At 41.3% G+C, this 14,358-nt stretch overlaps 1 protein-coding gene across 4 annotated transcripts in view; it reads left to right on the top strand.

Moving 5' to 3' along the window:
* Positions 1-14,358, top strand: part of fbxl6 (F-box and leucine-rich repeat protein 6) — a 24,137-nt gene extending 9,779 nt beyond the window's left edge. For 2 of the 4 annotated variants that reach the window (XM_021571736.2, XM_036952539.1), the window contains exons 2-10: positions 45-609; positions 799-957; positions 1,272-1,335; positions 1,641-1,772; positions 3,148-3,255; positions 10,859-10,972; positions 11,246-11,477; positions 13,257-13,500; positions 13,937-14,349. In XM_021571736.2, coding sequence (XP_021427411.2) covers positions 116-609; positions 799-957; positions 1,272-1,335; positions 1,641-1,772; positions 3,148-3,255; positions 10,859-10,972; positions 11,246-11,477; positions 13,257-13,500; positions 13,937-14,066 — 1,677 coding nt within the window. In that variant the 5' untranslated portion in view covers positions 45-115 and the 3' untranslated portion in view covers positions 14,067-14,349. Of the gene's footprint in view, positions 1-44; positions 610-798; positions 958-1,271; positions 1,336-1,640; positions 1,773-3,147; positions 3,256-10,858; positions 10,973-11,245; positions 11,478-13,256; positions 13,501-13,936 lie in introns of all 4 variants that reach the window. The other 2 variants (XM_021571737.2, XM_021571738.2) reach the window with 2 other exon arrangements.

Below are 14,358 nucleotides of genomic sequence, written 5' to 3'. Positions count from 1 at the left end.
TTAAATATTGCTGTTACATATCTGTTGTTTGTTTACACGTACAGATATTTTTGAAGATAAGTGAAGTTAGGAAACGTCAAGTGTTTGTGTAGATAAGGTGAAGATTGAGGACGAGATGGAAGATGGTACACCTGCAGGACTATCTGTGGGAATTGCTGACGATGCTCCCTCAAGCTCATCAGCAGCATCAACACGAAAGAGGAAGTCTGATGTGCCCAGAGATGCTAAGCCCAAGAAGAAAAAGAAGGCCAAAGTCAGCCGCCCCCCAAGGCTTGGCTACACTGTTGAACAAGGAGAGGATATGCTTCTGATCATATCGAATACAAATCAGTATGATAACATATGGCGGCCGAACGCGAAAGGAAGAAAGAAAAAGAAAATCCTTAAAGGAAAAGCCAAAGTCACTCCAGCAAAGAAGAAGAATACGGTTCTTCCAAAGGGTAAAGCCACAAAGAAGCCACTGATCAAGAAAGGTGAACTGGAGCCCACACTGCAACACCACCAAGAGGAGGGCTTTGACAGCTGGGGTCAGAGCCTACCAGTGGAAGTGTTAGTTAATATTTTCAAGATGGTAGTTCACCAAGATGGTGCAGTACCATTCCTGTGCAGGTAATGCAATGTTTCATGTAGCCTGCCCTTCTCATGTTGCATTTCATCGGTGCCTCTGTCTCATCTCTAAATGGGAGATTCTAGACATAAAACTTAGATGAAATAAACAATCAAGCTCAATACAAGCTGCAATGAACATGGAAACTATCTGAGCTAACTGATATGTAAACATTCTGCGCACTGTTTTAGGGTGGCTACGGTGTGCCACCTATGGAATGCAGCTGCAGCCAGTCCTGCTCTGTGGCGCAGTGTGTCTGTGGGTTACTGCTGGTTGGAACCTGGTAAAACCCACTTGCCTAAAACTGTACTGAAGATCAGGAACACTGTAAGCTGGCTTGCACAGAACAGGTCAGTACTATTTGGTAAAATTTCAAACAGAATAACATAGTTTCAGACAGTGTGGGGGACTCTATGTATGCCTGCTAAGTAAAATGTGGATCGTATAGGCTAGTTCTGGGGTTTCACGGACACTGATTAAGCCAAGTCATGGACTAAAAAGCACTCAGTCCAGGGCATAATTTGTCCATGATACAGACTGACCCATAGAGTAAATGTATTCTAAGCCCTAACAACAATTTGGTAATTGAAAAAATAACATTAACTGACTTAACTATGCCTATAAATAAGTAATAATGGTACATTTCTCTTATTTTGTTTTGAAGATTCTCCCAATTAAGAGACTTTTCTCTTAATCACTGGAAAAATAATGTTGACCATGTTGTGGAGGTAAGTTCTGATCTACACAATACAACTGTGATGTTACTGTTGTTTTGCCATTTAATGCCTCAATAAGGCTGTTTGTTGCTTCATACCTGTTCTACATTTTTATTGGATCCATGTACTTTACTAATGTAGACTAATTGTAAGAAATAGCTTTCCTTTCTATGTCAAACTATCACTGTTAAGTGTTTGATAATAACTTCACACCATGAAAGTCTGTATGAAATTAGCATAAGTTGTTATTTCCTGTTTAAGTCTGATTGTGTTTCAGGTTTTCTTTATTGATTAACATCCCACTGTTTACCTAACAGGTTTTGTCCCAGTCCTGCCCCCATCTCCGCTCACTCAAGCTGTCATACTGTACAGGCGTGACTGAGAAGGCCTTTCAGAGCCTCAGTGGCAGCTGCCGGTCCCTGGATAGCATTAACGTCCAGTACTCTGAGGTAGGCCAAAAAGCATGTCAGTGGACATAATGATGGTTCACTCACACTATAGCACACAAAGGTCCAAATACTGCACCATAGGAGGCCAGATACTGTGCCGTCTGAAAGTATTCACACACCTTGAATTTTCCACATTTTGTTGTTTTACAGCAGGGGTTCCCAAACTTTTTTGTTGTCCCAATTTGATTTAAAAAATAACTATTTTCAACCCCACCATGTAAAAAAAAATACTTCCTTCAGATATGTTTTTTTTTCTTCAAATGGGGTATGACAGTCTATTACAAATCAGTCTGACAGTACTTTTTCAAGTATTTACATCTGAAGGAAGTGTGGTTCAAAGTGACTTAAATCAGAATCGGAATGGTATTGGAAAGTTCAGAAGATCATCAGGCAATTTTGTATGATCTTCTGTGTAGAAAAGTCCATCATTGATGGACATCATCTCCCCCCATTCTGATTTAGTTCCTGGTATTGTCCTTTCTAATGAACCCTGCGTGACTTGTGGGCATTGTAGAGGGAAACATCACACATGCATTTTCCTGAGAGTCCTATCTTTCAGTGATGGGGTCATAAAACAATATTATCTTAAACCTTTCAAAGGACATTTCTAAGTGTCTGTACTTTTGAACGGTAGTGTACCTGGTTCAGTCTGCTTTCCAACAGACACCGAGAGACAAATTGACCTTTCAGCAGGACAATAATCTAAAACACAAAGCCAAATATACAGTGCATTCGGAAAGTATTCAGACCCCTTGACTTTTTCCACATTTGTTACGTTACAGCCTCATTCTAAAATGTATTAAATAGTTGTAATTATTTTGTATTGTGTGTAGATTGAGAATTTAAAAAATAATAATGATTTTTAGACTAAGGCTGTAACGTAACAAAATGTGAAAGAAGTCAAGGGGTCTGAATACTTTCCGAATGCACTTTACAATGGAGTTGCTTATCTAGACGACATTGAATGTTCTTGAGTGGCCTAGTTCTAGTTTTGACTTAAATCTGCTTTAAAATCTATGGCAAAACTTTAAAATAGCTGTCTAACAAACATCTTGACAGAGCTTGAAGAATTAAATTAGATTTCTGTATTTCATTCTCAATACATTTGCAGACCTTTATAAACATGTTTTCACTTTGTAATTATGAAAAATGTATTTAATACATTTTGAATTCAGTCTAACACAATGTGGAATAAGTCAAGGGGTGTGTATACTTTCTGAAAGTATCGTACATGACAGTGGAGTGAGCTTATGATCTACACTTCTGCCTATTGATTGTATCACTTTTCATTAGACGTACCGTCATTAAAGTAGGTAGAACTTCTTTGTGTATATATTAAATGCCTAAAATCTTATACTCTCTCTTGTTGCTATAGATACAGGTTGAAGGGCTTGTCACCTTCTTGGAATCCTATGGCAGTCAACTTAGACAGATTCTGTTCACCCATGGGCCCAGGAATGACCGACTTCTCACTGCTATCTCCGTAGGTGCCATTTTATTTCTTACAGTATTTGACGACTTGCGTATAATACAGAGACTTCAGGAAGAATTTACCCCCCTTGACTTTTCCCACATTTTGTTGTGTTAAAGCCTGCATTTAAAATGGATTACATGTAGATGTTGTGTCACTGGCCTACACACTATACTCCATAATGTCAAAGTGGAATTATGTTTTTAGAAATTGACAAATTACTGTTTTTTATGATTGCTTATCTTTGAAACTATAGGCTGATTTTGCAAAACTCTACACACTAACCACCAAACCTTACACCAAACCAGCAAAACATTATACATCTCTTGCAAAAGCAAACAATTCTTGAAAAACTCTTTTTAAAAAAAATTGTTTTTGCATCAGTACAGTACACACAAACCATCATTTGAATAAGCACACGAAGCACCAACCACGCACTGATAGTATAAATGAAAAACACTTGTGGCTTTTTCTGTGTGCAGGGCATAGCAGTTTGCAATGAAGTTTTGTCATATATGTAGTAAACACACATGCACACAGGTATCCAAATGTGTAAAGTATGGATGTGTATTCTGAACATAGTGTCTTATCAATACAAATAAGGGGGAAAAGGTTTTTAGTTCTCTCAATGTTCTAACACTCCTCAAACAACAAAAGCACAGTAGGAGAAAACAAACATTTCTGCTAGAAAAAAAGAACAGAAAAAAGTGTCTACATCTCGTGGGTCTGGCCATAAGACTTCATCCACATGCCATGTTGTCTTGAGCTAGGAAGCGTGGAAAGTATGGCCTGGAGTGCTGTATCCAGGCCTGGCATGACCCCTGATCCATGGGGCTTGTGATCATACACCGTCCAACGCCATGCAGAGAAGAATTCTTAAATAGGATTCAAGAATGGAGAGTATAGGGGGAGATTGAGTGCGATGAAAAGTGGGTGACCTGTGAACCAATCGTGGACCACAGCAGCCCGGTGGAAACTAACATTGTTTCATTTTGTAACATTTTTTGTTATTCTGTCTCTCACTGTTCAAATAAACCTACCATTAAAATGATAGACTGATCATTTCTTTGTCAGTGGGCAAACGTACAAAATCAGCAGCGGATCAAGTACTTTTTTCCCTCTCTGTATGTGTGTCCCACAAAGGTTCACTGTTATAAGGAAATTTTAGGTCATGTGGCATATTTTGGTTAAACTATCTCCTATTCAATGGAATCGCAACCGTCTGCATGCATAGTGCAGTCTTCCATCACATGTACAGCTGATTCTCAAGATCTTGCACACTAATGAGATTATTGAGCCCACACTACTACACTGTCTGAGCCAAGGACTACACGCTTTCTGGTAAGTTTTGATTACAATACTGGGTGGGGTGGATATATTTTATGACATTCATGCGTTTTTGTTAACTAGTAAATAGTAGCCTACAGCAGTGTGTTTTAAATCATTTCTAACTTGTTAACAGTTTCTGCTAGTTAGTTTTTGCTAACATGTGGTTTTAGCTTACTTGAGCCTGCTAACTGAGTGTTAATTCACCTGTTTCCATACATGTTTCCATACATATTTCATTTTAAAACATTTATCTTTCAAAGGAGTTATCTGTACAGTCTTGGCCAAAGGTTTTGAATGACACAAATATAAATTTTCACAAAGTCTGCTGCATCGGTGTCTTCAGATATTTCTGTCAGATGTTACTATTGAATATTGAAGTATAATTACAGGCATTTATTGACAATTACATGAAGTTGATGCAAAGAGTCAATATTTACAGTGTTGACCCTTCTTTTTCAAGACCTCTGCAATCTGCCCTGGCATGCTGTCAATTAACTTCTGGGCCACATCCTGACAGATGGCAGTCCATTCTTGCATAATCAATGCTTGGATTTTGTCAGAATTTGTGGGGTTTTGTTTGTCCACCCGCCTCTTGAGGATTGACCACAAGTTCTCAATGGGATTCAGGTCTGAGGAGTTTCCTGGCCATGGACCCAAAATATTGATGTTTTGTTCCCCGAGCCACTTCGTTATCACTTTTGCCTTATGGCAAGGTGCTCCATCATGCTGGAAAAGGCATTGTTCTTCACTAAACTGTTCCTGGATGGATGGGAGAAGTTGCTCTCGGAGGATGTGTTGGTACCATTCTTTAATCATGGCTGTGTTCTTAGGCAAAATTGTGAGTGAGCCCACTCCCTAGGCTGAGATGCATGACACAGGACTGATGGTAGCACTCACCTTCTCCGGACAAGCTTTTTTTCCGGATGCCCCAAACAATCGGAAAGGGGATTCATCAGAAAAAATGACTTTACCCCAGTCCTCAGCAGTCCAATCCCTGTATCTTTTGCAGAATATCAGTATGTCCCTGACGTTTTTCCTGGAGAGAAGTGGCTTCGTTGCTGCCCTTCTTGACACCAGGCCATTCTCAAAAAGTCTTTGCCTCACTGTGCGTGCAGATGCACTCACACCTGCCTGCTGCCATTCCTGAGCAAGCTCTGTACTGGTGGTGCCCCGATCCCGCAGCTGAATCAACTTTAGGAGACGGTCCTGGTGCTTGCTGGACTTTCTTGGGCGCCCTGAAGCCTTCTTCACAACAATTGAACTGCTCTCCTTGAAGTTCTTGATGATCTGATAAATGGTTGATTTAGGTGTAATCTTACTGGCAGCAATATCCTTGCCTGTGAAGCTCTTTTTGTGCAAAGCAATGATGACTGCGCGCGTTTCCTTGCAGGTAACCATGGTTGACAGAGGAAGAACAATGATTCCAAGCACCACCCTCCTTTTGAAGCTTCCAGTCTGTTATTTGAACTCAATCAGCATGACAGAGTGATCTCCAGCCTCGTCCTCATCAACACTCACACCTGTGTTTAAGGAGAGAATCACTGACATGATCTCAGCTGGTCCTTTTGTAAGCAGGGCTGAAATGCAGTGGGATTGTTTTTTGAGGATTCGGTTCATTTGTGTGGCAAAGAGGGACTGCAATTAATTGCAATTCATCTGATCACTCTTCATAACATTCTGGAGTGAGTATATGCAAATTGCCATTATACAAACTGAGGCAGCAGACTTTGAAAAATTCATATTTGTCATTCTCAAAACTTTTGGCCATGACTGTACATGGAATTTAGTTTTATTTATTTTTATTCATTTTTTCCCCCCTTATCTTTACAGAAAAATGCCATGGCCACTATCTGATGTGTGGAGACATTTCACTGCAGCTAATGTAGAAGGAAAAGTTGTCCATTTGCAAATACTGTGCCAAATCATATGTGAAGAATGCAACAAAGATCTAGAATCATCTGGCCAAGTGCATCAAGTTCCGTCAGCGCTCACAACAAGCAACCTCTGACTAAAGTCCCTCTACTTCTATTTGAGGTGAAAATGATGATTCGGGCACCTTATCGATAGCAACAGCTCATGGTCTTCCTGGAATCAGAAGAACGTAGTCAGAGATGCTGACTAATGTCTTGCTCGAGCTGTGTATGCAACTGGTTCACCTCTGATGCTCACAGGCAACGTGAATTGGAAGAGATTTCTGAATGTTCTTCTCCCAGCATACACCCCTCCAACCAGACATGCCTTTTCTACTAATTTGCTGGATGCAGAGTTCAACAGAGTTCAAGTGAAGGTCAAGCAAATCCTAGAGAAAGCAAACTGTATTGCAATCATCTCTGATGGGTGGTTGAATGTTCGTGGGCAAGGAATAATTAACTACATCCATCTCCACCCTTCAACCAGTATTCTACAAGAGCACAGACACAAGGGACAACAGACACACCGGTCTCTACATTGCCAATGAGCTGAATGCAGTCATCAATGACCTTGGACCACAGAAGGTATTTGCACTGGTGACGGACAATGCTGCAAACATGAAGGCTGCTTGGTCTAAAGTGGAGGAGTCCTACCCTCACATCACACCCATTGGCTGTGCTGCTCATGCATTGAATCTGCTCCTCAAGGACATCATGGCACTGAAAACAATGGATACACTCTAGAGCCAATGAAATGGTTAGGTATGTGAAGGGTCATCAAGTAATAGCAGCAACCTGCCTCACTAAGCAAAGTGAGAAGAATGAGAGCACCACCTTGAAGCTGCCCAGCAACACCCGTGTCATCATGTTTGACAGTCTCTTGGAGGGGAAGGAGTCTCTCCAAGAAATGGCCATATCACAGTGCCGATATGGACAGCCCCATCAAGAGGATCCTCCTGGATGATGTATTTTGGGAGAGAGTGTTATGCAGCCTGAAACTCCTGAAACCTATAGCAGTAGCCATTCCATGGATTGAGGGAGACAATGCCATCCTGTCTGATGTTCAGACTCCGCTTGCAGATGTAAGAAGAAATCCAAACTGCCCTGCCTACTTCACTGTTGCTCCAAGCAGAGGAAACTGCAGTTCTGAAATACATAAAAAAAGCGTGAAGACTTCTGCCTGAAGCCCATACACACTGCAGCGTACATGTTGGACCCCAAGTATGCTGGCAAGAGCATCCTGTTTGTTGCAGAGCTCAACAAGGCCTATGGTGTCATCACTACCGGGTCTTGCCATCTTGGCCTGGATGAGGGCAAGTTTCTTGGCAGTCTGGCGAAGTACACTTCCAAGCAAGGGCTTTGGGATGGAGATGCAATATCTCATCAGCCAACTGGTGGCAGGGACTTCGTGGATCTGAGGCTCTTTCTGCTGTTGCCTCCATCATCCTCCAAATCCCACCAACATCAGCCTCCTCAGAACGCAACTGGTCCTTGTTTGGGAACGCACACACCAAAGCACGCAACAGGCAGACCAATACAAGGGTTGAAAAATTGGTGGCCATCTGGGCAAATTTGAGGCTGTTTGAGCCTGACAATGAGCCATCCTCAGCAAGGTTGGAAAGTGACAGTGAAGATGATGCCTCAGACTCTGATGTGTAAGAGGTGGACATTGAGAAGACCTGGAAGCCTGAGAGGTAGACAACCAACACTTTAGTTTCTAGACTATCATTTTACAGATGTATGTTGAACATGTTTTTGGGGGATGTGATGGATCATTCAATATTCCCTTTTGTTGTACAATGAAATCGTCCCATGTGAAGAGTCAACTCATTTAATTAAAGTTAAAAAAAAAAAACTTATATTGGAAGGATTTAATCATTTGCAATTGTCTACTTATGATAAGGTAAAAGGTTTGTTTTTGACTCCATATGATATGGTAAATATATCCAATGCAAAAACATCTACATTTTTAAATGGTAGTAATTTGAATATTTCCCATATATTCCCACGTAAAGTTACCACCTCTGAATTTTCCCTAAAATGTGCAACCCTATTTATTCCACTTTGAATGGTGTATCAATGCATCCATTCACTACAAAGATACAGGCGTCCTTCCTAACTCAACTACTAAAATTAAGGCAGTTATACATTTAAAAAAACATTACAATACATTCACAACAGATTTCACAACATTAAGTGTGTGCCGAAAAGCCCCTACTCTACAACACAAAATCCATGTGTACGTGTGTGTATAGTGTGTACGTTATCTTGTGTTTTGTATTCAGAGAGAACCCTGGTTGTCTGCTTTCCAACAGACACTGGGATACAAATTCATCTTTCAATAGGACAGTAACCTAACACAAGGCCAAGTATACACTGAGTGCACAAAACATTATGAACACCTGCTCTTTCCATGACATTCACAGACCAGGTGAAAGCTATGATCCCTTATTGATGTGCATTTGGAAAGTATTCAGACACTTAACTTTTTCCACATTTGGTCGTTACAGCCGTATTCTAAATTGGATTAAATAAATAAAAAAATCCTAAGCAATCTACACACTACCCCATAATGTTTGCATATTTATTTTTAAAAAATAAACACCTTATTTCCATAAGTATTCAGACCCTTTGCTATGAGACTTGAAATAGAGCTCAGGTGCATCATGTTTCCATTGATCATCCTTGATGAGGGTCCACTTGTGGTAAATTCAATTGATTGGACATGATTTTGACAGGCACACACCTGTCTATATAAGGTCCCACAGTTGACAGTGCATGTCAGAGCAAAAACCAAGCCAAGAAGTCGACGGAATTGTCCATAGAGCTCCGAGACAGGATTGTGTCGAGGCACAGATCTAGGGAAGGGTACCAGAACATTTCTGCAGCATTGAATGTCCACAAGAACACAGTGGCCTCCATCTTTCCTAAATGGAAGAAGTTTGGAACCACCAGGACTCTTCCTAGAGCTCGCCGCCCGGGCCAAACTGAGCAATCGGGGTAGAAGGGCCTTGGTCAGGGAGGTGAGCAAGAACCCGATGGTCACTCTGACAGGGCTCTAGAGTTCCTCAGTGGAGATGGGAAAACCTTCCAGAAGGACAACCATCTCTGCAGCACTCCACCAATCAGGCCTTTATGGTAGTGGCCAGACAGAAGCCAGCCACTCCTTAAAAGGCACATGACAGCCCATTTGGAGTTTTCCAAAAGGCACCTAGGGACTCTAGGACTCTGACCATGAGAAACAGGATTCTCTGGTCTGATGAAACCAAGATGGAAATCTTTAGCTTGAATGCCAAGCACCATGTCTGGAGGAAAACTTACACCGCTCATCACCTGACCAATACCGTCGATACAGTGAAGCGTGGTGGTGGCAGCATCAGGACAATGACCCTAAACACACAGCCGAGACAATGCAGGTGTGGCTTCAGGACAAGTCTCTGAATGTCCTTGAGGGGCCCAGCCAGAGCTTGGGCTTGAAGCCGATCGAACATCTCTGAAAATAGCTGTGCAGCGTCGCTCCCCGTCCAACCTGACCGAGCTCGAGAGGCTCTGTAAAGAAGAACGTGAGAAACTCCCCAAATACAGGTGTGCCAAGCTTGTAGCTTCATACCCAAGAAGACTCAAGGCTGTGATCGCTGCCAAAGTTGCTTCAACAAAGTACTGATTTTAAAGGGTCTGAATTCCTGAGTAAATGTGATATTTCAGTTTTATTTTTAATACATTTGCAAAAATGTCGCAACCAGTTTTTGTCTTGTTATTGTGTGTATAGATTGAGGGGAGGGGGGGGGGGGGGGGGGGGGGGGCGTGATTTAATCAATTTTAGAATAAGGCTGTAATGTAAAAAAAAAAATTGAAAAGTGAAGTAACCGAGAGGATACTTTGGGGAAATTAACTCAATATTAGGAAGGTGTTCTTAATATTTTTGACACTCTGTGTACACAAGTTGCTTACCAAGATGACTTTTCCTGAGTGGCCTAGTTACAGTTTTGAGTTAAATCGGCTTAAATCTATGGCAAGCCTTAAATGATCAACAATCAACTGTGCAAAGCTCTTAGAGACTTAACCAGTAAGACTCACAGCTATAGTTACTGCCAACGGTGATTCTACCATGTATTGCACTCAGGGGGATGAATAGTTATGTAATTAAGATATTCGTTTTTTTATTTCTCGTCAATGTTTTACCAATGTTAGAATTTTTGAGCGTTGACAAAAGAAAGACGATTCAATCCATTTTAATCCCACTTTGTAACACAAAAGGTGGAAAAAGTCAAGAGGTGTGAATACTTTCTGAAAGCAATGGATTTAAATTATTGCTGCCCTCAATTACTCAATCAATATTTGAAATATATGTCCCATACTGTATGTCATTTTACTAGAGAGGATGCTGCCCTGAGTTGCAATTGCTGGAAATTAACACAAAGCTGGACAGTGGATATTGCCAGCTTCCAATTTGCATCCAAGCTTTGCAAAATGGCTGTCCTAAACTGCAGGTATTTATTCTTTACCCAGTTGCTTATTATGATTACATATTTTTATTTAGTCATTTAGCAGACGCTCTTATCGAGAGCAACTTAATGGATTCATCTTAAAATGGGACAACCATATATCACAGGCATAGTAAATATACTTTTCCTCAATAAATTAGATATCAGCAAAGTCAGAGATAGAGAGGGGGGTTTATCTTATTGAATGGCTTTTTATTTCTTGTGTAAAGGGACAAACACATTGCAGACCTTTTTGATTTGTTTTCTCTTGTGGCTCAGACTTTCCGGATGCTGAATGTCATTCCGATGCCTAAAATGACTCGTAATGGGTCGGGTTCCACATCTGGCTTCCCTTTACTGGAGGAGCTGTGTATGGCCACTACAGCTGTTTCCTTTATGACTGACCAAGACTTGACTAAGATTGTCTACGACTCCCCAAAACTGCGTGTGCTGGACCTGAGAGGTTGTTCCCGGATCACAGCAGCCGGGCTCTCTTCTCTACCATGTGAAGGTACAGTATATCCAGACAAACCCATCCATTGTTGATGCTGTGGATGGCCTTTGTTTGTGCAATCAATCAAATGCAGAATTTGGCCAAGTCTGTTGGTTAGTTGGTTAGTTACAGTGGGGAGAACAAGTATTTGATACACTGCCGATTTTGCAGGTTTTCCCACTTACAAAGCATGTAGAGGTCTGTAATTTTTTATCATAGATACACTTGAACTGTGAGAGACGGAATCTAAAACAGAAATCCAGAAAATCACATTGTATGATTTTGAAGTAATTAATTTGCATTTTATTGCATGACATAAGTATTTGATCACCTACCAACCAGTAAGAATTCTGGCTCTCACAGACCTGTTAGTTTTTCTTTAAGAAGCCCTCCTGTTCTCCACTCATTACCTGTATAAAAGACACCTGTCCATACACTCAATCAACAGACTCCAACCTCTCCACAATGGCCAAGACCAGAGAGCTGTGTAAGGACATTAGGGATAAAATGGTAGACCTGCACAAGGCTGGGATGGGCTACAGGACAACAGGCAAGCAGCTTGGTGAGAAGGCAACAACTGTTGGCGCAATTATTAGAAAATGGAAGAAGTTCAAGATGACGGTCAATCACCCTCGGTCTGGGGCTCCATGCAAGATCTCACCTCGTGGGGCATCAATGATCATGAGGAAGGTGAGGGATCAGCCCAGAACTACACGGCAGGACCTGGTCAATGACCTGAAGAGAGCTGGGACCACAGTCTCAAAGAAAACCATTAGTAACACACTACGCCGTCATGGATTAAAATCCTGCAGCGCACGCAAGGTCCCCCTGCTCAAGCCAGCGCATGTCCAGGCCCGTCTGAAGTTTGCCGATGACAATCTGGATGATCCAGAGGAGGAATGGGAGAAGGTCATGTGGTTTGATAAGACAAAAATAGAGCTTTTTGGTCTAAACTCCACTCGCCGTGTTTGGAGGAAGAAGGATGAGTACAACCCCAAGAACACCATCCCAACCGTGAAGCATGGAGGTGGAAACATCATTCTTTGGGGATGCTTTTATGCAAAGGGAACAGGACGACTGCACCGTATTGAGGGGAGGATGGATGGGGCCATGTATTGCGAGATCTTGGCCAACAACCTCCTTCCCTCAGTAAGAGCATTGAAGATGGGTCGTGGCTAGGTCTTCCAGCATGACAACGACCCGAAACACACAGCCAGGGTAACTAAGGAGTGGCTCTGTAAGAAGAATCTCAAGGTCCTGGAGTGGCCTAGCCAGTCTCCAGACCTGAACCCAATAGAAAATCTTTGGAGGGAGCTGAAAGTCTGTATTGTCCAGCGACAGCCCTGAAACCTGAAGGATCTGGAGAAGGTCTGTATGGAGGAGTGGGCCAAAATCCCTGCTGCAGTATGTGCAAACCTGGTCAAGAACTACAGGAAACGTATGATCTCTGTAATTGCAAACAAAGGTTTCTGTACCAAATATTAAGTTCTCCTTTTCTGATGTATCAAATACTTAAAAATCATACGTGATTTTCTGGATTTTTGTTTTAGATTCCGTCTCTCACAGTTGAAGTGTACCTATGATAAAAAAATAACAGACCTCTACATGCTTTGTAAGTTGGAAAACCTGCAAAATCGGCAGTGTATCAAATACCTGTTCTCCCCACTGTATCAATAATTACATTGGTTCATGTCAATGTTGTAAACTCATATGCTTCAAATATCAATGATTACATAGGTTCATGATAACATTGATTATGATTTATGCTACTATATTCTCTGCTGTGTTTTTTCTTAGAGCTTGAGTGTCTGTACTGGGGACTGTACTTCAGCAGCAATGTCACAGTATCGTTGTCCAAGAAGGGAATTCACCTGCTGACCCAGAAATGGAGTGGTACCTTGCAGGAGCTAGACCTTGCCAACCAGCTCTTCTCTGAAGAAGACATGGAGATTGCCATGGGCCATCTAGCTCAGAGAACTGGAGAAAACCCCCTACGTTCGCTCAATCTTAGCGGGACCAAGGTCACAACACCTGCCCTCCGGTAGGCAACACATTGGTCTTCTTTTCAACATAAAATTCACTATGCAATGCAATAGTCAATACATTACGCTTTATCTATTGTTTGCAGAATACCTTTTTTTAGAATTGTTATCAGAACAGATGCATGAATTTGTGATATAAAGTATTTGAATTTCTCTACCTAGTTAAAACATGCTGCCCCTACTTGTGACCTATCAGTGGTGTACTGGAGGTTAAGCGCACGTCAACGCTGTGCACCTTTTTTTTATTTTGCGTGAGTGTTCACCCACCTTTTGTGGACAAATATATTGAAACTAAGTATAGGGAGTGTTACTTTACTCACCGCGAACCATGATCAGTGTTTACCCACTTTATTTTTTACCACTACATCACTGCAGCCTATGATTTACCTAGATTGGCTTGAACTGGAGATCAAATTTATTTTCTTTGTTTTGCAGGTTAGTTATAGGCCAGTCTACAGCACTCAATTACTTAAACTTGTCTTCCTGCCGTTACCTTCCAAGAGGTCTGAAGAAACTGTATCGTGGCCAAGAAGAAATCCACCAGCTGCTGGACAAATTTGAGTAATCTATTGGTCCAGTTATTTGTTCTAAGAATGCCTGCAAAAGGACATTGTCTTCAAACCAATCATAAAAGTGAATATGAATCCCCCCAATAGCTTAGCTTTAAAACATGGATACTATTGAATATTTTTTTTAAATGTTTTACCATGACCACTCAATCCACAATTTGTCATTTTTGTCATATTTTTTTTTATCTGTATTTTGGTTTTATTCTTGACTCTCTCAACATGACTGGAATGCTCTAAGCTAATGTGTAAATATGTTGAATAAAATGTGGTTTCAATTACCTTGCTAAA

Source organism: Oncorhynchus mykiss, chromosome 18, assembly GCF_013265735.2.
Source record: "Oncorhynchus mykiss isolate Arlee chromosome 18, USDA_OmykA_1.1, whole genome shotgun sequence".
Taxonomy (NCBI): domain Eukaryota; kingdom Metazoa; phylum Chordata; class Actinopteri; order Salmoniformes; family Salmonidae; genus Oncorhynchus; species Oncorhynchus mykiss.
The sequence above is the reverse complement of the archived record's forward strand: the minus strand, read 5'-3'. Positions and strand labels throughout refer to the sequence as shown.